Here is a 24,440-nt window from a genome sequence, read left to right on the forward strand (position 1 = left end):
ACCTTCAGGGAACTATGCACTATTATTCCTAGATCCCTCTGTTCTACTGCATATTTCAATACCCTACCATTTACCATGTATGTCCTATTTTGATTAGTTCTACCAAAATGTAGCACCTCACATTTATCAGCATTAAACTCCATCTGCCATCTTTCAGCCCACTCTTCTAACTGGCCTAAATCTCTCTGCAAGCTTTGAAAACCTACTTCACAACTCCACCTATCTTAGTATCATCTGCATACTTACTCATCCAATTTACCACCCCATCATCCAGATAATTAATATATATGACAAACAACACTGGACCCAGTACAGATCCCTGAGGCACACCACTGGCCTCCAATCTGACAAACAGTTATCCACCACTACTCTCTGGCATCTCCCATCCAGCCACTGCTGAATCCATTTTACTACTTCAATATTAATACCTAACGATTGAACCTTCCTAACTGACCTTCCGTGTGGAACCTTGTCAAAGGCCTTACTGAAGTCCATATAGACAACATCCATCGCTTTACCCTTGTCAACTTTCCTAGTAACCTCTTCAAAAAAATTCAATAAGATTTTTCAAACATGACCTTCCACACACAAATCCATGTTGACTGTTCCTAATCAGACTCTGTCTATCCAGATAATTATATATACCATCTCTAAGAATACTTTCCATCAATTTACCCACCACTGAGGTCAAACTCACAGGCCAATAATTGCTAGGTTTACTCTTAGAACCCTTTTTAAACAATGGAACAACATGAGCAATATGTCAATCCTCTGGCACCATCCCCGTATCTAATGACATTTGAAATATTTCTGTCAGAGCCCCTGCTATTTCCACACTAACTTCCCTCAATGTCCAAGGGAATATCCTGTCAGGACCCAGAGATTTATCCAGTTTTATATTTCTTAAAAGTGCCAGTACTTCCTCTCCTTTAATCATTGTAGTTTCCATAATTCCCTACCTGTTCCCTTTATCTTACACAATTCAATATCCTTCTCAGTGAATACCGAAGAAAAGAAATTGTTCAAAATCTCCCCCACCTGTTTTGGCTCCGCACATAGCCGTCCACTTTGATTCTCTAAGGGACCAATTTTATCCCTCACTATCCTTTTGCTATTAATATAACTGCAGAAACCCTTTGGATTTATTTTCATCCTACTTGCCAAAGCAACCTCGTATCTTCTTTTAGCTTCTCTAATTTCTTTCTTAAGATTCTTTTTACATTCTTTATATTCCTCGAGCACCTCATTTACTCCATGCTGCCTATATTTATTGTAGATATCTCTGTTTTTCCGAACCAAGTTTCCAATATCTTTTGAAAACCATGGCTTTCTCAAACTTTTAACCTTTCCTTTCAACCTAACGGGAACATAAAGATTCTGTACCCTCAAAATTTCACCTTTAAATGACCTCCATTTCTCTATTACATCCTTCCCATAAAACAAATTGTCCCAATCCACTCCTCCTAAATACTTTCGATTCTCCTCAAAGTTAGCTTTTCTCCAATCAAAAATCTCAACCTTGAGTCTGGTCCTATCCTTCTCCATAATTATATTGAAACTAATGGCATTGTGATCACTGGACCTGAAGTGCTCCCCAACACATACCTCCGTCACCTGCCCTATCTCATTCTCTAACAGGAGATCCAGCACTGCCCCTTCTCTAGTTGGTACCTCTATGTATTGCTGCAAAAAACTATCCTGCACACATTTTACAAACTCCAAACCATTCAGCCCTTTTACAGTATGGGCTTCCTAGTCTATGTGTGGAAAATTGAAATCTCCCACAATCATAACCTTGTGCTTACTACAAATATCTGCTATCTCCTTACAAATTTGCTCCTCCAATTCTGGCTCCCCATTTGATGATACACCCCTATAAGTGTTACTACACCTTTCCCATTCTTCAGTTACACCCAAATAGCCTCCCTAGATGAGCCCTCTACTCTATCCTGCTAGAGCACAGATGTAATATTTTCTCTGACAAGCAATGCAACACCTCCCCCTCTTGTCCCTCTGATTCTATCACACCTGAAGCAATTAAATCCAGGAATATTTAGTTGCCAATCACACCCCTCCTGTAACCATGTTTCACTAATAGCTACTATATCATACTTCCAGGTATCAATCAATGCTTTAAGCTCATCCACCTTTCTTATAATGCTCCGAGCATTAAAATAAATGCATTTACGAAATTTTCCACCTCTTACTCTCTGTTTACCACCAACAGTGCAAACAACTTTACTATTTTCTTTTTCTTCCTTCTCCCCTACACTCTGGTTCCCCTCTCCCCCCCCCCCCCCATATCTAGTTTAAGTCCACTGGAGCCTCTCTAGCAAACCTACCTGCAAGAATATTTGTCCCCCTCCAGTTCAGATGTAGACCGTCCCGCCGGAACAGGTCCCGCCGGAACAGGTCCCACCTTCCCTGGAAAACTGCCCAATTATCTATAAATCTGAAGCCCTCTTTCCTGCACCATGTCTTCAGCCACATGTTGATCTGCGCTATCTTTATTTCTAAATCCGCCTGCACGTGGCATTGGTAACAATCCTGAGACTGCTATCCTGGAGGTCCTGTCCTTTAACTTGGCGCCTGATCCCTAAACTCACCTTTCAGGACCTCCTCACTCTTCCTACCCACGTCATTGGTCCCTACATGGACCACGACATCCAGCTGCTCACCCCCCCTCTTGAGAATACTGAGAACTCGATCCAAGATATCGCGGACCTTGGCACGAGGGAGGCAACAGACCATCTGGGATTGTCGATTTCTCCCACAGAACCTCTTATCTGTCCCCCTAACTATCGAATCCCCTATCACTACTGCCTTCCTCTTTTCCCTCCTTCCCTTCTGAGCTGAGGATCCAGTCTTGGTGCCAGAGACGCAACCACTGCAACTTGTCCCTGGTAGGTCGTCCCCATCAACAGTATCCAAAACAATGTACTTATTATTGGTGGGAACGGCCACAGGGGTGCTCTGCTCTTTCTGTCTATTTCCCTTCATCCAGCTACCTATCTCCTGACTCTTAGGGGTGTCCATCTCCCTGTAACTCCTGTGTATTTCTGCCTCTGCCTCCCGAATGATCCGAAGTTCATCCAGCTCCAGCTCCAGTTCACTAACTCGGTTTGTCAGGAGCTGCAGCGGATGCACCTTTTACAGGTGTAGTCATCAGGGACGATTGTGCTTGCCCTGACTTCCCACATACTGCATACGGAGCACTCAACAGCCCTAACTGCTGCCTCCATTACCTACTCTTAAGGTTATTAGATTTATTAAAGGAACTTACCTGGCCTTACCTCACTTGGAGTGAAGCTCTTCCTCAGCTTCTGCTCGCCGAAGCCTCTCGAGCCAAAGCCTTCCTACTCTGTCTCCGTCTCCCGCTACTCTGTCGCCCGCTCCATTAACCTTCTTTCTTTTAAATATTCCCGCTGCCTCACGGTCCGACTTACATGCGCTTGCACATCGTGCCCTGTTCATCTGCCAAAGAAATGCTTCTAAATTCCAGCATATGCAGCCCCAGAGCCATCAGATGCTCAATCCTGGAATCATTTTTGTGAATCTCTTTTGAACCCTCCCCAGTGTCAGCACTTCCTTTCTAAGATAAAGGGCCCAAATCTGCTCGCAGTACTCCGTGAGGCCTCAGTAGTGCTATATAAAGTCTCAGCTTTCCATCCTTGCTTTTATGTTCTAGTCCTCTTGAAATGAATGCTAATATTGCAATTACCTTCGTCACCACAGACTCAACCTGCAAATTAACCTATTGGGAATCCTGCACAAGGATTCCCAAGTCCCTTCACACCTCAGGTTTTTGTGTTTTTCTTTACTGCACTGCAATACTGATATATCTGACTTTTGCTTCTCCTTCTCAAGTTTCAGTGTGAATTCAATCATATTATCATCACTTGCCCCAAGGGATTTTTTTTTAAGCTCTAATCAATTCTGGTTCATTGCACAACGCCCAATTCAGAATAGCCTATCCTCTAGTGGGCACAACCACAAGCTGCTCTAAAAAGCCCTCTCATAGGCACTCGAGAAATTCCCCCTCCTGGAATCCAGCACCAACCTGATTTTTTTCCCAATCTACCTGAATATTGAAATCCCCCATGACTATTATAACATTGCCCTTTTGGCATGCATTTTCTATCTCCCGTTGTAATTTGTACACCACATCTTTACGATGTTTGGAGCTCTCTATACAGCTCACATCAGAGTCTTGCAGTTCCTTAGCCTTATCCAGAATAATGGACCCTATGCCACCTTTTTCTAAGGATTTGATTTCATTTTTTTTTTACTAATGGAGCGATGCCATCTGCCGCCTTGCCTGTCCTTTTGATACAATGTGTATCCTTGGATGTTAAGTTTCTGGCAATAACCTCCTTTCAGCCATGATTCAGTAATGCATACAACATTGTATCTGCCAATCTGTATCTGTGCTGCAAGTCATTTGACCTTATTCCGTATACTGGGCGCATTGAAATACAACACCTTCAGTCCTGTGTTCACCCTTTTCAATTCTGTCCACCTTTTATGTTGCAATTCATCCTGTTAACTGCAATTTTGTCCAATCAATGGCCTCTCCTCACTACACATTGCCTCTGTTTGTAAACCAGCTTCCTCATCTTCAACACTATCGTCTGCCTTTCCTTCGATACTTCTGGCATTGAAATATACGCAGCTCAGGACACTAGTCGCACCAAGCTCAACCTTTTGATTCTAAACTTTGTCTGGGGCCCTACCAACATCTGACTCCACGACCTCTCCACTAACCGATCTGGCACTGTGGTTGCCATCCCCCTGCAACTCTAGTTTAAACCCCACCCTGTGCAGCATTAACAAACTTTCCCGCTGGGATATTAGTCCTCAGTCAATAAAAAAAAAAGTGCCTACCAAAATAAGGGATGTGTCCATCCATCCCCCTGTCATTGACATAGAATCTTAGTAGGCACATGCAAGGCCTTGACGGTCTAGTCAGTGTTGTGAGAGCCACGAATGTGGTAATGTGACAGGACACTGATCATTCTCTGTGAAAGGGTGATGAGACTCCAGTCAACGTGCAGAGATGCTGAAGATTAAGGAGCGGTTTATCTCTCCGGTGGATTCTGTTTGTGATCTTTTGTTTCAAACTCTGTGATAGTTACCCACTGATGTTATTTGTGCATGTGCCTCAAAGTTTGAAGCTGAGCAACTTTATTCATATCTGGATCAAGTCTTCATCAATATTCCCAAAAGGGTAGAGTCATTCCTTTCGGCAATGCCACAGGTGAGAGAGTATGAGCTGTATAGATGGGCAGTACAATATAGAGTAAGCTGCCCCTCTCCACGCATCTGATGATCCTAAAGGAACGGCAGAGACAGCGTCACAGGAGTTGCCAGTCAATGTTGAAATCAATTTAGGACTGCCTTAAACTCCAGCTCCAGATTTTTCCCTCTGGGTTTACTCCTGAAGCCTTCCCCTTGAGTGTAGCTGCAAGGCAGCGGAGACTTGCGATCAGAGTTTTCCTTCTCCTCAATGAGCTGCCAACCACAGCTGATGAGCCCCATCTGCTGGAACGATTGGTTTTAAGGCGCCTTTGCCCCTTCTGCTATGTAGAAATGGTTCCACCAGGCTAAGCTAAGCCATGCGTGAAGGCTTGGGAGCTGGACTTGGTTGTCAGAGGCTATTTGAGGTGCACACCATCGGGAGCATTTAATAGGTATTGGGAGCTTGTCCCCATAGCTCCCCCACACCCCCAGCTATAACAATCTTGAGGAACCAAACTAAACGCTACATCTGTTTATTAACAGCAACACACGCCAATCTTTAGTGTCTGCTCTACCTACAGCTGATGATGAAAACTTTGTAAGAATGTTAAATGTTTCGACAGTTGGTTCATATGTTACAGGATGTCTATATGATAGCATTACTGCCTGTCCACCTTATAGAATGAGGTCTATAGAAAATGCACCGGTATATTTTTGGTATCTTCCAAATTAAATAGTTTGTCTTTTCTTTTTCTGTAGTTTAAGGAACAAGCTGGGCAGTGGTTTAATACTTGTCCCAACGTTGAACACTTGCTGTCGATCAAAAGTTCAGTGAAGAATCTTAAAGCACAGCTGAGGTGGAAGCTGGTCGAAAAGAACAACCTTGAAGATGTAGTGTATAACTTTTGATTGCTTACAGGAAGTTGCATCTTGTATAGTTCCAAATGCATTGTTAAGGTGGTTGAAGAGCAAAAATTACAGTCAGAAGGACTACGGCATGGAGATAGGCCCATCTGCTAAGTGCAGAGCTGTTATTCCACATAGTCCCAGCAACCTGCACCCCAGAGCCCTCCATCAGTGTTCCTGTACAAACTTCTCTTAAATGTTGAAATCAAGCCTGCGTGTACCACTCCAGCTCATTCCACACTGTCACCACCCTGAGTGAAGTTGTTTCCCCTCAGGTTTCCCTTAGGCATTTTACCTTTCACCCTTAACCCATGACCTCTAGTTGTAGTCTCACCCAATCTCAGTGGAAAAAGCCTGCTTGCATTTACCCTATCTATACCCCTCATAATCCTGTATACCTCTATCAAATCTCTCCTCATTCTCCTACACTCCAGGGAATAAAGTCCAAATGTGTTCAATCTTCCCCTGTAACTCAGGTCCCCAAGTCCTGGAAATATTCTTGTAAATTTTCTCTGTACTCTTTCAATTTTATTGCTATCTTCCTGTAATTTGGTGACCAGAATCGCGGTGCCTTACTTGTAATTTGATTGCGGTAAAGCACTGCTGGGAGTGTGGGACAGGGCAGGCAGCATCTCTGGGACAGGGTAGACAGCGTCTGTGAAGCCAGCCCTTTGCATTGAGCTGTTGATCATTGACAAAATCTTCTCCTCTTTGAATCATTGACCTGACACAGTGAAAAACGGAGATGAATCTGCAAAGCCCCAGCCACCATCCTGAGACGCAGCAAGCATTAACTGCAGATGAAGATCTGTGACAGTGAGGTGGCAGCTGCTTTTCACACTAACAGGAAGGTGATAATTGTTCAACCTGCCCTCACTGCTTCTGAGAAAATCTTAACAATTGAACTTGGGAATTGTACTGAAAAATAGATCTCAGGAAAGAAATCCATCAGCATATTTGTCAATATAAATTTTGGAAGGTGATTGATTCGTCATGGTGATTATGTACTTCCACGTACCCCAGTTCCCATTCCCACGTCAGTGTGTCTATCTACAGACTCCACTGCCACATAGAAGCCAGATGCAGGTTGGACGAACCCCATCTTGTATTCCGTTTTGGTCCTCTACAACCTAATGTCACTTCTCTGATTTCCAGTAAAGACACACCTTTATCCCCCACTTTGTTTTCCCTTATCCTTTTGGCCCCATTACCTGTTCTGTTCATTCCACCAACCCACAAAGCCTACCTATCACCTTCACCTTCCTTCTTCCTCCTTCCATGGTCCACTTTCCTCTCCTATCCGCTTCCTCCTCCTTCAACCCTTACCTTTTACCCCTCTCCCCTCCCAGCTTCTTCATCTCCCTTCCCTCTCATCTGTTTTCACCCCTCACCTGCCAGCTTGTACTTCTCCCCCTCCCCCCATCTCTTCTGGCTTCTTCCCCCTTCCTTTCCAGTCCTGATGAAGGATTTCCCCAAAATGTCGGCTGCCTATTCCTCTCCATTGATGCTGTCTGAGTTCCTCCAACGTTTTGTGTTTTGGTTTATGTGTTGTTGTGTTGCCAGTTTAAATTGAAGATTAAAGATCAACTTTATTTGTCAATGTACAATGAAATATTGAAACATAGAGTGAAATGCATTATTTTGTGTTAATGACCAACACAGTCCAAGGATGTGCTGGGGGCTTCTGGTGCCAACACAGCACACCCACAAATTGCTAACCCTAACACAAACATCTTTGGGCTCTGGGAGGAAACGGGAATAGCTGGTGGAAACCCAGGTGGTCATGGGGAGAATGTTCAAACTCCTTACAGACAGCTCTGTGAATGCTGGCGCTACAAAGCATTACGTTTGCCGCTATGCTGGTCGTGATGGGTTGAAGGCCCTATAAGCAACGTAGTGGCAACTCTGCAAATATAATCCATTTACAATCTCCAATCTTCCCTTTTGAAACCGGTCTGACTTTACAAACTAAATCTGCTTTAATAGTGGTGAGGGATACACTGTACAGAGCTAATGTGATGTGGGGTTACATGGATTTATAAATTTCAGAAGGCATATTGTTACTCGTGCGCAGAAAAATAAATGTACAAATTCTTCCTGTAGTTGGGCCATTTCGATGACGTGAAGACTCAGAAAATCAAGGAAGAAATTCAGAAACTTAGAGATGAGGTCCACGAAGAAATCTGCTGTGAAAGAAAAGAATATGTAAGGATTCTAAAACTCAATCTCAGAATAACCGAGTGGTTCCAGTTGGAATATGACAGAAATTATATTAAATGTGAAAAGAGTAAATTTACTAAAAAGTCATATTGTTGACATAAAGTTGAAAATATCAAACACAAATGGAAGGATCTGGTATCTCACCATCTGCTGGTTTTGCCAACACCCCTTGGGTGTAGATTATCTGTTTATTATTATTATTATTATATCTATAATTCTTTTTCAATTTTTACATCCCAGCTTTCAAGGAAAAAACAATGAATGATCTACTGATGGTTGTGTTTTATTAAAAGATACAATTTCAAATTCTATTTCAAGGTTACTTGAAAAATTTTTATTAGTGAATTTCAATGGGTCCAGGGTGTAGTTTTGAATAATATTAAATAAGAATAAATATGTTCTATTTCCACTGATATTCTCTTTTCTCCACCCCCCCCCCCCCCCCGCAGACAGAATCAGGTTTAATATCACAGGCATATGTCGTGAAGTTTGTTGTTTTGTGGCAGCAGCACATTGCAATACATAATAGAAAAAAACTGAATTACATTGTGTGTGCGTGCGTATATATATTAAATAGTTTAATTAAGTAAGTAGTGAGGTAGTGTTCATGAGTTCAGTGTCCTTTCAGAAATCAGATGGCAGAGGGGAAGAAGCTGTTCCTGAATTATTGAGTGTGTCTCTTCAGGTTTCTGTACCCCCTTCCCGATTGTAGAACATATAGAATAGTACATTACAGGCCCTTTGGCCCACAATGTTGTACCAACCCTCAAACCCTGCCTCCCATATAAGCCCCCACCTTAAATTCCTCCATATACCTGTCTAGTAGTCTCTTAAACTTCACTAGTGTATCTGCCTCCACCACTGACTCAGGCAGTGCATTCCATGCACCAACCACTCTCTGAGTAAAAAACCGTCCTCTAATATCCCCCTTGAACTTCCCACCCCGTACCTTGAAACCATGTCCTCTTGTATTGAGCAGTGGTGCCCTGGGGAAGAGGTGCTGACTGTCCACTCTATCTATTCCTCTTAATATCTTGTACACCTCTATCATGTCTCCTCTCACCCTCCTTCTCTCCAAAGAATAAAGCCCTAGCTCCCTTAATCTCTGATCATAGTCCATACTTTCTAAACCAGGCAGCATCCTGGTAAATCTCCTCTGTACCCTTTCCAATGCTTCCACATCCTTCCTATAGTGAGGCGACCAGAGCTGGACACAGTACTCCAAGTGTGGCCTAACTAAGGCAACCAGAACTGGACACAGTACTCCAAGTGTGGCCTAACTAGAGTTTTATAGAGCTGCATCATTACATCGCGACTCTTAAACAATATCCCTCGACTTATGAAAGCTAACACCCCATAAGCTTTCTTAACTATCCTATCAATCTGTGAGGCAGCTTTCAGGGATCTGTGGACATGTACACCCAGGTAGCAATGAGAAGAAGGCATGTCCTGGGTGATGGGGGTCCTTAATGATGGATGGCGATTTACTTATTTTTTGAGGCGTTGCTCCTTGAAGATGTCTTGAATACTACAGACATCCTACGGTAATACAAAAGCCTGAAATCATGTACTGTACCACCAGACCCAAGAACAACATCTGTCCTGCTGTTATGAGACTATTTAGCAGTGTCCCATATGATGAGATAGACTCTTGAGCTCGCAGTCCACCCCGTTATGTCTTTGCACCTTATTTTCTACCTGCACTGCCCTTTTTCTGTAACTATAACACTTTATTCTTCATTCTGTTATTGATTTGCCCTTTACGTCAATGCATTGTTGTAATGAGTTTATTTTAGGAATGGTATTTGAGAAGTTTTTCGCAATATATTGGTATGTGTCACAATTTATCAATTTACTGAATTTTTAAAAAAATTTGCCCATTGTATTCTGGAGAGCAGTTTGGATCATTCACGAAGCTCCATTGGATGATTACAACAGATTCTTGATGCTTTCTAGTTTCCTATATATGTTCACCTCAACCTGTCAGTTGTTTTTATAATTTACTCTTTGTTTAATCATCTCTTTCCTGAGATTCTGCCCTATGATTCATCTTCAGTATTGGGTCCCTTCGGTCATTGGGGTCGACCATGTATATTGTGTCCTGACTCTCTACATGGTACCCAAGCTGGTATGCAATCCAGGGTAGTATGCAATGGAGAGCAAGCTGTTGCCCATGCAGCAGGCTCCCCCTCTCCACACAGCTGACAAATCCAGAGAAACAGCAGAGACCGATATAGTTTGGCACTAACTGAGTCACAGGAGTTACATGAAGTATGTGAGTGGCATATATTATCACACCACTGCATTGTACTTGTACGCCTTGCTTAAATTAAAAATGAACTAAGGCATGTTCTCCTGGGCTCCCATCTTTTTCTTGCAATTAGATTTTGTTTTAGAGTTATAAAATAGTAGTGGCAATGAGATACTTCCAAAACAAACCCAAGACAGCTACCTGCCAGTTGAAGCACAGTGAGGCATTTGAAGTTTTAAAAGTGTGAGAAACAGTTGAGTAAAACATTGCAGGTCCTGTTCTTCTGAAATGGAGATAGAAATGGTCAAGTTTTAAAAAAGGTAGAAAACAGACAAATTCACAGGTTCATAAACAGTGAGTACCGGGTGATAGTGTCATTAAAAGAAAGAACAGAAATGGCTGGCTACACTGGAAAGATTGACGTGTTCAATTGCACAAGAGATGATTTGATTTTGTATACTGAGCTAATTGAGCAGTATTTTGAAGCAAAAGAAATAGCAAGTCCCAGTTTTTTTGAGTGCCTTGGATTTAAAAGTTTGCTTAGAAGTTTGACTACTCCAACCAAACCAGCCAAAATGAGCTTTGCTGATATTGTGAAAGTAATGCAGGAATGTTTAGAACCAAAACCATTGTTGTTTTAAGAAATCTAAAGCATTCTGCAGTGGAATCAAAGAGAATGGGAGCCTATTTCAGTTTCTGTTGATGAATTGAAGCGATGTCTGAGCATTCTCAGTTCAGCCACGGACTTAATGATGCACTGACATATTTAGTTTGTGGATTCTTGCAAGAAAACATTCAAAAATGTCTGCTAACTGAAGCACAGCATGCATTTAAAATGGCAGTTGAAAGAGCTGTATTAATGGAAACAGCAACCAGAGACTTAACGGAGTTGCAGTCAGTAATGAAAGTGAGCATGAACAAAATTCCAACATCTGAATAGAAACCTTCCTGGTCAAACAAATTGAGTTACTGTTGTGGCAGGGGCTCACACATGCCAGACTAATGCAGATTTAAAGGCAAAACTTGTAGAAAATGCAACAAAGTAGGATACATACCAAGAGTATGTTGGGCAGACAAAAATAAATGGACTGCACAGGGAAGAGAAAAATCTAAAAAGTCAAGCTCCGGTTCTGAAAAGAGCACGAATCTGCATGCTGTTGATGGAAAAGTCTGGTGATGATGAAAGTGACACAGGACTGGGTAGCTTTGAGACTCCTATTGTGAAAACCAACAAGGGACGAACAATATGGCTTACACCAGAAGTGATCGACAAATTAATTAGAGTGAAATTGGACACTGGCTTGGCTGTTTCAGTCATTCTACAAAATGAATTTTAATTGCATTTCAAAGACACTTAAACTATACCCAGCTAAGAATTTCTACTGGAGAAAAGGCAACTGCTGTGGGAATGACATTCGTAACAGTGAAATACAACCACCAACAAGCCACATTGGGCTGGTATGTGGTAAAAATGGGAGAGCCAGCATTCTAAGATGGTGATTGACTGAGACAGCTACAGTTTGATTGGAGATCCATCCGTCATTTGCTTGCTACATCCCCTGAAATAGCTGAAAGCAAATTAAGAAAGGTATTAGATGACGCCACAGCAGTGTTCAAAGATGGCATTCAAGAACACAAACATATCAAGGGTAACATAGTGTTAAATGAAAATGTCACAGCCAAGTTTTACAAAGTCCCTTGTATCATCTGTGATAGCGTAGCCAGTGTGCTATATTGTATGGAGGCTGAAGAAATTCTTTCCAAGGTATGTCCCAGCTGACTAAGTGATGCACAAACCAGGGCAGTGTGATGTGGAAAGCAAGCTTGCCCGTGGAGCAGGCTCCCCCTCCGTGCAGGAATAGCAGAGACATGTGCCGTTTAGCACCAGCAGCATTGCAGGAGTTGCCAGTCAGCATTGAGCTCAACTTTGGACTGACTTAGAGGCTCCAGCTCTAGATTTTTCCACTGGCCTTTGCTCCCAAAGCCTTCCCCTTGAGTGGATATAGCCGCAAGGCACCGGAGGTTTGGAATCAGAGTTTTCCTTCTTGATAAACTGCCAGCCATGGCTGACGAGCCCCATCTGACTGAAGCGACTGGTTTTTAGGTGCTAGTTACCCACCTTTGACCCCTCTCCTGTCAATAGAAACAGTTTCGATGGGCTTAGTAACTAAGCCACACATGAAGGCCAGGAGCTGGACTTGGTTGTCAGAGGCTATTGGAGCTGCACGCCACTGGGAGCATTTAAAAGGTAGTTGGAGCTTACCCCCAGTACCACACCTGGCTATAACAACCTTAAGGAACCTTCTTGGTATTACTTACTTTTATTCGCACTATTTGTCTTCTTTTGCACATTGTTTGTCAAGCTTTATGTATAGTTTTCCATAAATTCTAATGTATTTCTTCATTTTACTGTGAATGCCTGCAAGAGAATGAATCTCAGGGTCATGTATAGTGACATGTATGTACTTTGATAATCTATACTTTGTACTTTGACTTTAGTATGTTCAAAAGTAAAGAAATAAAAAGTGCTTAATTTTACTCAATTAAGTATATTTTATTTATCCAACCTTTTCCAAGAAGTTTACATCTGTAATTAATTTGTTAGAATATTAAGAGAAGTAGTTTCTACAGTTCTGTGGGTTTGTGAGGCAGCTTCTGAGGCAGCTGAGTGGATGTGTGTTTCCTCGACAGGAAAGACTTGCTGATATCGTTCAGAATTGGTTTCCAGAGCTTGCCCTCCTCCACCCTGAGGCTGCAATCAAGAGTTACATGGTATGGAGCGGTAAATGTCCACTTGATAACTTCTTGCATGTTCTTGGCCTTTTTAAACTGGGGGGAGCCATTGCCTCAAAGCATTTTATTGTAAGTTTTTGTCAACCTGATTGAATTTCAGTGCCAAACCGTATGTGTCCTATCTGTTCGGCGACAAATACTGACTGGCTGAGTGAATCTGCAGGTGCTGGAAATCCAGAGCAACAGACACAAAATGCTGGAGGAACTCAGCAGGTGTCTCAGCATCTGTGGAGTGGAAGTTGACATCTTGGGCCAAGAACCTTTGGATGGTTCTGTTGTGATGAAAGGTCCCTGTGTGAAACGTTGACTTGTTTATCCCTCTCCATAAGTACTGCGACTCCGCCACGGACAGTTCCAAGCCCGGCTGGGAGAGGAGGAGAGTCGAGTCTGGGGTTAGCAATCACATCCCATTTTAAAAAAAATAACAGATTTACAGAATCTCCAAAGACTTCATTCCTGGGAGAGGAAGGATCTTTGAAGATGGGCTACCCCTGGGGACAACTTGAAAGACTGGCTGTTGGCGGCCAGTAGGGGGGATGGTTAAGAAGAATAATAGATGCTGCCTGATCTGAGTTCTTCCAGCATTTTGTATGCCACTCTGACTGTGTGTCCCTGACTCTGTGCGAGGCTCTGGGTGAATGTTGTTTCTGGAAGTGACAAGAGTGATCGTACTGAATCGTTCATTAGTAGATTGAACTTTGAGAGTAGGGGGCATGTTTTCAAGATATGTTTTTTAAGTTATTGGGTGCTTAAACCGGAAGATGTCAAATGCAATTAATTATAGAAACTGATTCTCTGGAAATCTAATTGTCTAGAAATTAGATTGGATGATGCAGTATTCTGTGTTCTACATAATGCAATTATTCTGAAAAATGAAACATCACAGAGTCATGAACTCTGCCATCTTCGTTCCGGGACCCTCCCTCACTGCTTCTGGATATTGCTGCAGGACTTTTGTTTGCTGGGTGGCCTGCAGTGGTCCCAGGGCATTCCTGCATAAGCAAACAGTCACTGAAATCTTCTAGGGAGGGGGAGAACAGTCAGCAGCTGACCCTGAACACCAACAATCCCCCAGTCAAATGCCAGAATATAAACCTTTCCCATTACATACCTGGACCCCACACCCCAACCCACTGCCAGGGTATAATCCCTTCCTCTCCTCTCCATACCTCTACACACCTGTACCCACATGTACTGTAACTGATTTTCCTTTTACACTGGCAAAGCCCACTGTAGAGGCCATGTGTAAAGCTAACGGCCCTATTGAATATCTCAGTGATAAATATGTCAACTTTGACTGGGTTTGCAGGCCATTACTTCCTACAAAGCAAAGCTTAACATCATGAGTGGCAGTGGTGCTTCAATCCCGGATGAGCTCAATGCCTTTATGCTCGCTTTGAAAGGGAGAATAAAACTACCATATGAGGATCCCTGCAGCATCTGGTGACCCTGTGGCCTCTGTCTCAGAGGTCAACATCAGGCTGCAATGCTCCCTCTAATTTGAAATGACCAGTGTACACAAAAATCTTGTGCTGTGCAATTTTTTTGCCCAGTGACAACAATGTATGTGTTCTGAATAACTTATTCAGTAAAAACTGTATAAATAAGCCTGTTCTAAAATCTGCAGACAAATCATCACAAACTCCACATTGTCAGCACTGTCTGTATCAGAAACCAGAAAAGGAATTGTGATTGTGTACAATCGTGAAATATTCTTAATGTGCCAGTGAGGTAGAGGGTGACAACCTTTTGTGCGCTAGTAAGAAAAGATGTGTGCGCGTGCAACTTAGAGGAGACATTGTCAGGCTGTCAACAGAGTACCTGGTAGGGCTGTGCCAACTAACTGGCAGGGGTGTTCAAAGACAATGTCAGTGTCTCATTGCTACAGTCAGAAGTTCCCACCTGCTTCAAAATGACAACTATACCAGTACAGAAGAGCAAGGTTAGCTGCCTTAATGACTATCATCTAGTAGCACTTATCTCTGGTGATGAAGTGCTTTGAGAGGTTGGTTACGGCTAGACTTAACTCCTGTCTCAGCAGGGACCTTGGCCCACTGCAATTTGCCTGTCACCACATCAGGTCTATGGTGGGCACAAACTTCATTGGTTCTTCACGCAGCCTTGGATCACCTCGACAATATGAATACCTGTGTCGGGATGCTGTTCATTGACTATAGCTCAGCATTTAACACTATCATTGCTAAAGTTATGATCTCAAAGCTCCAGAACCTGGGCCAATGTACCTCCCTGTGCAACTGGATCCTCAACTCGCTAACCGGAAGACCAGTTTGTGCAGATCAGAGAAAACATCTTCATCTCACTGACAGTCAACACTGGTGCACCTCAGGGATGTGTGCTTAGCCCATTGCTCTAATCGCTCCTCACCTATGACTGTACCTAGCCACACATGCCATTTATTGACTCAGGGATTGGAGTCAGCTTCATCATGGGTACTGGCTTCTGTAGTACCCAGAACATCTTCAAGATTCAATGTGTCAAAAAGGCAGTACCCATCACTGAGAACCCCCATCACCTAGGCCATGCCTGGTTCTCACTGTTACCATCAGGAAGGAGGTACAGAAGCCTGAAGGTACACACTAAATGATTCAGGAACGGCTTCTTCCCCTCTGCCATCTGATTTCTGAATGGACATTGAATCCATGAACACTACTGCACTACTTTTTTATTTCTATTTTTGCTATACATATATATTATGTATCTACATACATACATATACATACATGTGTATACATACACACACGAGTGGCCCATTGAATCTGTTCTACCATGGCTGATTTATTTTCCCTCTCAACCCCATTCTCCTGCCTTCTTCCCGTAACCTTTTGACGGCCTGACTAATCGACCTCCACTTTATATGTACCCAATGACTTGGCTTCCATGGCCTTCTGTGGCAATGAGTTCCACAGATTCACCACCTTCTGGATAAAGAATTTCCCCCTCACCTCTGTTCTAAATGGATGTCCCTCTATTCCGAAGCTGTGCCCTCTGGTCCTAGACCTCCCGCCACACATCCATGCTCAGCCTTTCAGTATATGATAGGTTTCAATGAGATCCCCCATCATTCTTCTAAACAGCAGCAAGTACAGGCCCAGAGTCAACAAATGCACTTTGTACACTAACTTTTTCATTCCTGGGATAATTTTCATAAACCTCCTCTAGACCTCCAATGTCAGTACCTCCTTTCTTAAATAAGGGGCCAAAAAAACTGCACATAGTGCTCCCAAGTGCAATCTGGCCAATGTACTTTTCTGTCTTCCTTACAAAAATGTCGCACTCTTTAAGAAGACATGCACTCTGTTATCTTTTTAACACTCTCACTTAATTGTATATGCGGTGGATTCCAGTTAATTGGGGCTCATTGAGCTGAGTACATTTTAGCCCATAAGTGGCTGCCCCATTTAACTGAAGTTTCATGGAAATAGTTAAAAAGGTATAAAAAAAGACAAACTGAGTAACAAATTATGTATTTAAATCAAATCCATAACAAATTAGAACACTACCAATAATACTACAGTACTATAAAAAGTTGTATTAGTCCCTAATAGTTATCGATGGAAGGATTCGTCCAGTGTACACAATGAACAAAATTAGCAGATACCTCGTGTAGATATTGGACTGCCTTCATTCAATGCTATCAACAATGTGTCCTCCAAATCTTCATTTTCATCATAACATTCAACGTGATTGTCAACACCTTCAAATACTTAGCATTTCCTAATTTGTTGAAGTAGTGAAATCATTTCATTTTCACTCCCGGCTATTTCTTGCATCTCCAAGACTGAATGTTTGAATCCGCAGTTTCAAATCGTCTTGCTGCTTTATTTTGCCAGCTATCAGTGACAAAAATCACTATTTTTTGAACACACAAAACTGACGCTATTTAAAAACTGTTGGCGCTAATGACAGTGTCACGTCTAACAGCCACGCAAATGTGTGCAAGTGACGCTAGTTAGAACCTGTTTGACAACAGTCTCCTGTCTCAATTAAGTGGCGTAGTGTCCCAAATAAAATGAATGGATTCCCGGGAGCTTTCTGGATTAGGTTTTGTTCTTTGAGGTTCTGAATTAAGTGGCTGCCCCGATTAACTGATGGCCCAATTAACTGGAATTCACTGTTCTTTTAAATCCTAGCCAAATCCTTCTCTTTGTTTTCTTAGCAGTCTGCTGGACTTCTGAATGAGAGCTTGGAGCGTAGTTTGTTTGATCGTGAGCCTCTGAGAGAGTTGAGTAGCAAGCGATCAGTGGTGTGCTCTGAAGTTAAGTCCAAGAGAATTCTCCTAAAGGTAGGTACTGTTTGGTGAACAAGACTCGTGTGTGTTCACTTATTTTTGCTCACCCCACCCTGAACCATTCCCACAACCAATGACTCACTTTGAAGGACTCTTCATTTCGTGCTCGATATCTATTCCTGATTTACTATTTTGTTTTCTTTGTCTTTGCACAGTGATTTTCCGTCTTGTGTGCGGTTTTTCATCCATTCTATTGTGTTTCTTTATATGTATTGTGAATGCACGCAAGGAAACAAAACTTAAGGTTGTATAAGACCAAGAGACATGGGAGCAGAATTAGGCCATTCAGCCCGTTGAGTCTGCGCTGCCATTCCGTCATGGCTGATCCCGGATCCCGTTCAACCACATACACCTGCCTTCTAGCCATATCCTTTGATGGCCTGATTGAACAGGAGATGATCAACTTCCTCCTTAAATATATGCATAGACTTGGCCACCACCACAGTCTGTGGCAGAGCATTCCACAGATTTACTACTATGGCTATAAAAAAAAATAAATAAATTCTTCCTTACCTCTGTTCTAAAGCGTCACCATTGAATTTTGAGGCTGTGCCCTCTAATTCTGGATACACCCACCATAGGAAACATCCTCTCCACATCTACCTTATCTAGTCCTTCAATGTTCATTAGGTATCAATGAGATCTCCCCCCCCCCCCCCGCGTTCCTCTAAATTCCAGTGAGTACAGGCCCAAAGCTCCCAAATGCTCCTCATATGTTAACCCCTTCATTCCTGGAGTCATTCTCGTGAGCCTCCTCTGGACTTTCTCCAATGACAATACGTTCTTTCTGAGATGTGGATCCCAAAACTGTTGACAATTTTCCCAAGTGCAGCCTGACCAGTGTCCAATAAAGGCTCAGCATAATCTCTTTGCTTTTATATTCGATTCCCCTGAAATAAATGCCAATGTTGCATTTGCCGCCTTTACCACAGACTCAACCTGGAAATTAACCTTCTGGGAGTCTTGCATGAGGACTCCTAAGTCCCTCTGCACCTCTGATGTTTGAACCTTCACCCTATTTAGATAGTAGTTCACACTATTGTTCCTTTTACCAAAATGCATAATCATACATTTCCCAACACTGTATTTCATCTGCCACTTTTTTGCCCATTCTTCCAATTTGTCTAAGTCCTTATGCAATTGTGTTGTTTCCTCGGCACTACCTACCCCTCCACCTGTCTGTGTATCACCTGTAAACTTTGCCACAAAGCCACCAATTCCATTATCCAAATCACTGACAAACAATGTGAGAAGTAACGGTCCCTGAGGAACACCACTAGTCACTGGCAGCCAACCACAAAAAGCTCCTTTTATTCCCACTCGCTGCCTCCTGCCTATCAGCCATTCCTCTATCCATGCCAGTATATTTCCTGTAACAACATAGGATTTTATCTTGTTAAGCAGCCTCATGTGTGGCACCTTATTAAATGCCTTCTGGAAATCCAAGTAAATGACATCCACTGCCTCTCCTTTGTCTACCCTGCTTGTTACTTCCTCAAAGACCTCTAACAGATTTGCCAGGCAAGAATTCCCTTGACAGAAACGTACTGACTTTGACAGTTTATCAGTGGTCTCCAAGTACCCTGAAACCTCATCCTTAATAATAGACTCTAACGCTTGCCCAGCCACTGATCTTAGGCTAACTGGCCTATAATTTCCTTTCTTTTGCCTTCCTCCCTTCTTAAAGAGTGGAGTGACATTTGCAATCTTTGAGTCCTCTAGGACTATATAGATATAGATGTATATATATTGATAATAAATGTTCTTTGAACTTTGAAACCCGTCCAGATGTTGTTTTCCTTTTTGTGACTTTCTATTCAGATTGGTGTTGAGTTTTTCAGTTGTTGCAAACAGCACTTGAGGGTTTTTGTCATATGTCTGCAGATTAATATGATATATTTTGATAGGGACACTGTGTGGATTACACCACAGAGGCTCACATGATAGAGAGAGCAGCTGAGTATCACCGGGCCTGGTCTGTATTGAAGGAGAACTCTGGACTTCTACCAATTCTGGACATGTTTGTTTGCAAGGTTAGTGAAAGCAGAATAAATGTGATAAACAAGGAAGTTTAAAAACAGAAACAGCAGCTTGTGTTTGAGTAGTACCTCGGGGAGAAAAGGCTTTCTTTTCCTAATGCTCAACATTGGATGTGATGATTTGGAGCAGTCAAAGGTGAAAGTGGGTTCCCAGACACTTCTTGAAGATATGGATTAACTTGCATCCGGGTGTGGGGGGAGTGTGTGGCTGGAGGTGTCATAGAGTCATAGAATACTACAGCATAGAAACAGGCCATTTGGCCCATCTAGTCTGTGCCAAATTATTAATCTGTCTCACCCATCAACCTGCACATGGACCATAGCCTCCACACTTCTCCCATCCAAATTTCTCTTACATAGTGAAATCGAACCCATATCCACCACTTCTGCTAGCAGCTCGTTCCACACTCTCACCACCCTCTGAGTTCCCCTCATGTTCCTCTTAAACATTCTGCCTTTCATCATTAACCCATGATCTCTGGTTGTAGACAGACCCATCCTCAGTGGAAAAAGCCTGCTTGCATTTACCCTATCGGTACACCTCATAATTTTGTATCTCCACATTCTAACCTATTCAGCCTTTCCCTGTAATTTAGGACCTCAAGTCCTGACAACCTCCTTGTCAGAGAGCAAACAGCTACTACCACTCTCAGTAGCCAATTTCTAATCCAATTTACCACCTTATCCTGAATGCTGAGCAACTCAACCTCCCATAAGGGACCTTGTCATATGCCTTGCTGAAGTCCATGTAGACATAACCACTAGTTTATCTTCATCTGCTTTCCAGGTAACCTCCTCAAAAAAAACTCTACAAGATTGGTTAAACATAAGGCTATAAGACATTGGAGCAGAGTTAGGCCATTCTGCCCATCTTGTCTGCTCCGCCACTTAATCATGACTGATCCTTCTCTCCCCACCTTAGCCCACTCCCCAGCCTTCTCCCCATGACCCTTGATGTTATGTCCAATCAAGAACCTATCAAGCTCTGCCTTAAATACCCCCAATGACCTGGCCTCCACAGCTGTCTGTGGTAATAAATTCCACAAGTTCACCACTTTCTGGCTAAAGAAATTTTAGAAATCTCTTTTTAAATGGATGCCCCTCTATTCTGAGGCTGTGCCCTCTTGTTCTAGACTCCCCCACCATGGGAAATATCTTTTTCACATCTACTCTGTGTATGCCTTTCAATATTTGAAAGGCTTCAATGAGATCCCCCTTCATCCTTCTAAATTCCAGTGATTACAGACCCAGAGCTATTAAACGTTCTTCGTATGATGACCCTTTTGTTCCCGGAAACATCCTTGGTTTACCTCCTCTGAACCCTCTCTAATGCCAGTACATCTTTTCTTAGATGAGGAGCGAAAAATTAAAGGTGAGGCCTCGCCAATACTGTATAAAGCCTCTAAACCGCTTGAAATGAATGCTAACATTGCATTTGCCTTCCTCACCCCCAACTCTACCTACAAGTTAACCCTTTGGCTGTTCTGCACAAGAACTTCCAGATTTTTGGATTGTCTCTCCATTTCTTGCCCATTTTCCTAATTTCTCTTAAGTTCTTCCGCAGCCTACCTGTTTCCCCAACACTAGCTGCTCCTCCACCAGTCTTTATATCATCTATAAACTTGGCAACAAAGCCATCTACTCCATCATCTAAATCATTGATATACAGTATAAAAAGAAGCGGTCCCAACACCGACCCCTGTGAAACATCACTAGTTACTGGCAACCAACCAGAAAAGGATCCTTTTATTTCCACTTGCTGCCTCCTACCAATCAGCCAATGCTCAACCATGTTAGTAATTCTCCTGTAATGCCATGGGCTCTCAACTTGGTAAGCAGCCTCATGTGTGGCACCTTGTCAAAGGCCTTCTGAAAGTCCAAATATACAACATCCAGTGCATCCCCTTTATCTATCATACTTGTCATCTCCTCAAAGAATTCCAACAGATTTTTCAGGCAAGATTTTCCCTTAAGGAAACCATGCTGACTTTGTCCCACCTTGGTCTGTGTCACCAAGTACTCCATCACCTCATCCTTAACAATTGATGCAATATCTTCTCAACCAATGAGGTCAGGCTAATTGGTCTATAATTTCCTTTCTGCTGCCTTCCTCCTTTCTTAGGATGGAGTGATATTTGCAATTTTCCAGTCCTCTGGCACCATGCCAGAGCCCAATGATCATTACTAATGTCTGCACAATCTCTACTGCTATCTCTTTCAGAACCCTAGGGTGCAATTATGCTCTATTCTTGGTTGGTGCAGCTGTAACGAAACCCAATTTCCCTCGGGATCAATAAAGTATATCTATCTATCTACCTATTTATCTAATTCATCAAGTCCGGGTGACTTGTGTACCCACAGGTCTTTCAGCTTTTTGAGCATTTTCTCCGTTGTAATGCAACTGCACTAGTTTTCCTCCCGTATACCCTTCAACATCTGGCACATTACTAGATGACCTACCATGTAAAAAGCCATGTTGACTATCCCTAATCGTTCCCTTTCTATCCAAAGTGCAATATGAAATGGTTCTTTCCCGTCATGGGGTAAGTGTAGGACCAGAGAGCACAGCTTCAGAATAAAAGGACATCCCTTTAGAACGGAGATGGGGAGGAATTTCTTTAGCCAGAAAGCAATGAATCTGTGGAATTCATTGTCACAGATGGCTGTGGAGGCAAAGTCATTGGAGATATTTAAAGTGGAAGTTGATTCATTCTTGATTGATAAGGGTGTCAGAGGTTACTGGGAGAAGGTAGGTGAATAGGAATGAAAGGGAAAATGAATCAGCCATGACGGAATGGTGCATCAGACTTGATGGCCCGAATGGCCCAATTCTGCTCCGGTGACTTATGTTCAAATACTTGTATATCCAGTCCCTTAATACTTTCCAATTACTTATCCACTATTGATGTCAAGTTCACCAGCCTATAATTTCCTGGTTTAGTTTCAGAGCTTTTCTTAGACAATGGAACATCATTCACTATCCTCCAATTCTCTGGCACTTCACACGCTGGTAGGATTTTTAAAGTATCTCTGCTACAACCCCTGCAGTTTCTGCTCTAGGGGAAGGAGAGAGAGAAAATAAATAAATAAATGCATACATACATACAGGCGTATAATGTGGTCCAAGGTGACTGACCAAATCTATCCATAATGGGAATGGAAGGAATGAGGCAGGGTTCAACAGATAGGTCAGGGTGATTGAAGAAAGCTAAAGGAAGGAGGATTTAAACACAAGGCTGAGAATTGTTCAGTAACAATCTGGATGTCAGAATAGGAAGAATATTGGTTAAGCAAGATTGCAATCCTGCAGAAAGGATACAACCGACAAAAATTAATATTAGCTGAGTTATAGAGGATTTGGCATTGAAGGGGAAAGCCTGGCTGTAGATGTTAGCAGCAGGTGAGTGAATCACGGTTCACTCCAGCAGGGGTGGGAATTAAGGAGGTGTTACAAATCTTTGGTATGTGGGTTCTGAAGGCAAACCAGGATTGAAGAGAGCTATGCATTGGCAGAGTCACTGCCTAGCAGGGGGATTGAACTAGTTTGTGTAGGCAGTGCCTTCAATCTTTCCTGTGTTTCGGAATTTTGCAGAATGAAGGAGCAACCGACAAGGAGCTCTAAGGTACAGGGTCTGGAAATGTATTCATTGTCAGAGATATCTTGATTTCACAAGGAAAACTGGAACAGTTGGATGTAAAATTTACTGAGCTGATAACACTTAAAGAGTTCAAAACAGAAGTACTAATGGAGCTGTTAATGTGCTAATGGGATTGTGGCTCTTCGTTCAATAACAGTACATCTGTTAATGTAAGCTATTGCTTAAACAGAATAAGGATTTCAGTACAATACTTTTCTCTCAGTCTGAGCCAGTGGCCTATGTTCTGGTGCCGTTTTATCCGGGATGCTCTTTGAAGGAGGTACAGGACACCAACCCCTTGAACTCAGCGGTGAGTTTCATGTCTTCATTGAGTGGGTCTTCAAAGTTCAACAGAGAAGTATGTGCCAGCAACTTTGCTTGAGAAGTAAATGAAAGGGGAATTTCAAACACTATTAAGTTTAAAAATAAGCTGAACCAAAGGGGATAAATGTTCACACAAACTATGGACTCACTTTCAAGAACTCTTCACCTTGTGATCCGGATATTTATTGCCTATGTATTTATTATTATTGTTTCTTTTAGTATTTGCACAGTTTGTTGTCTTCTTCACTCTGGTTGAACATCCAAGTCGGGCAGTCTTTCATTGATTCTGTTGTAAGATTAAGATATAGGAGCAGCAGAATTAGGCTATTTGGCCCATCGAGTCTGCTCCATGTCTGTTTCATCATGCTGATCCAATTTTCCTCTCGGCCCCAGTCTCATGCCTTCCCCCCTGTATGCCTTCATGCTATGACCAGTCAAGAATCTATCAGCCTCTGCTTTAAATATACATAAAACTTGGCCTCTCCAGCTGCCTGTGGCAACACATTCCACAGATTCACCACTCTCTGGCTAAAGTGAATGGTGAAAGGCCTTCATAGAGTGGATATTGAGAGTTTGTTTCCTTTGGTGGGGGAGTCTAAGACCAGAGGACACTGCCTCAGAATGGGGGGGGGGGGGTCCTTTTGTAATGGAGATGAGTAATTTCTTTAGCCAGAGCGTGGTGAAAACATCTTGTTGCATTGACAAAGCTGTTAGAATATGTC

The 24,440-nt window shown here is 42.5% G+C and overlaps 1 protein-coding gene across 1 annotated transcript in view; it reads left to right on the top strand.

Annotated features, from left to right (window-relative positions):
* The window catches only part of stk31 (serine/threonine kinase 31), a 151,605-nt gene that overhangs the window by 105,174 nt on the left and 21,991 nt on the right, over window positions 1-24,440 (top strand). The window contains exons 15-20 of the mRNA XM_072282982.1: window positions 5,998-6,129; window positions 8,248-8,349; window positions 13,307-13,387; window positions 17,586-17,711; window positions 19,625-19,750; window positions 23,618-23,704. Of these exons, the coding sequence (XP_072139083.1) occupies window positions 5,998-6,129; window positions 8,248-8,349; window positions 13,307-13,387; window positions 17,586-17,711; window positions 19,625-19,750; window positions 23,618-23,704 (654 nt within the window). The remainder of the gene's footprint in view (window positions 1-5,997; window positions 6,130-8,247; window positions 8,350-13,306; window positions 13,388-17,585; window positions 17,712-19,624; window positions 19,751-23,617; window positions 23,705-24,440) is intronic.

Source organism: Mobula birostris, chromosome 19 (assembly GCF_030028105.1).
Source record: "Mobula birostris isolate sMobBir1 chromosome 19, sMobBir1.hap1, whole genome shotgun sequence".
Lineage (NCBI taxonomy): Eukaryota > Metazoa > Chordata > Chondrichthyes > Myliobatiformes > Myliobatidae > Mobula > Mobula birostris.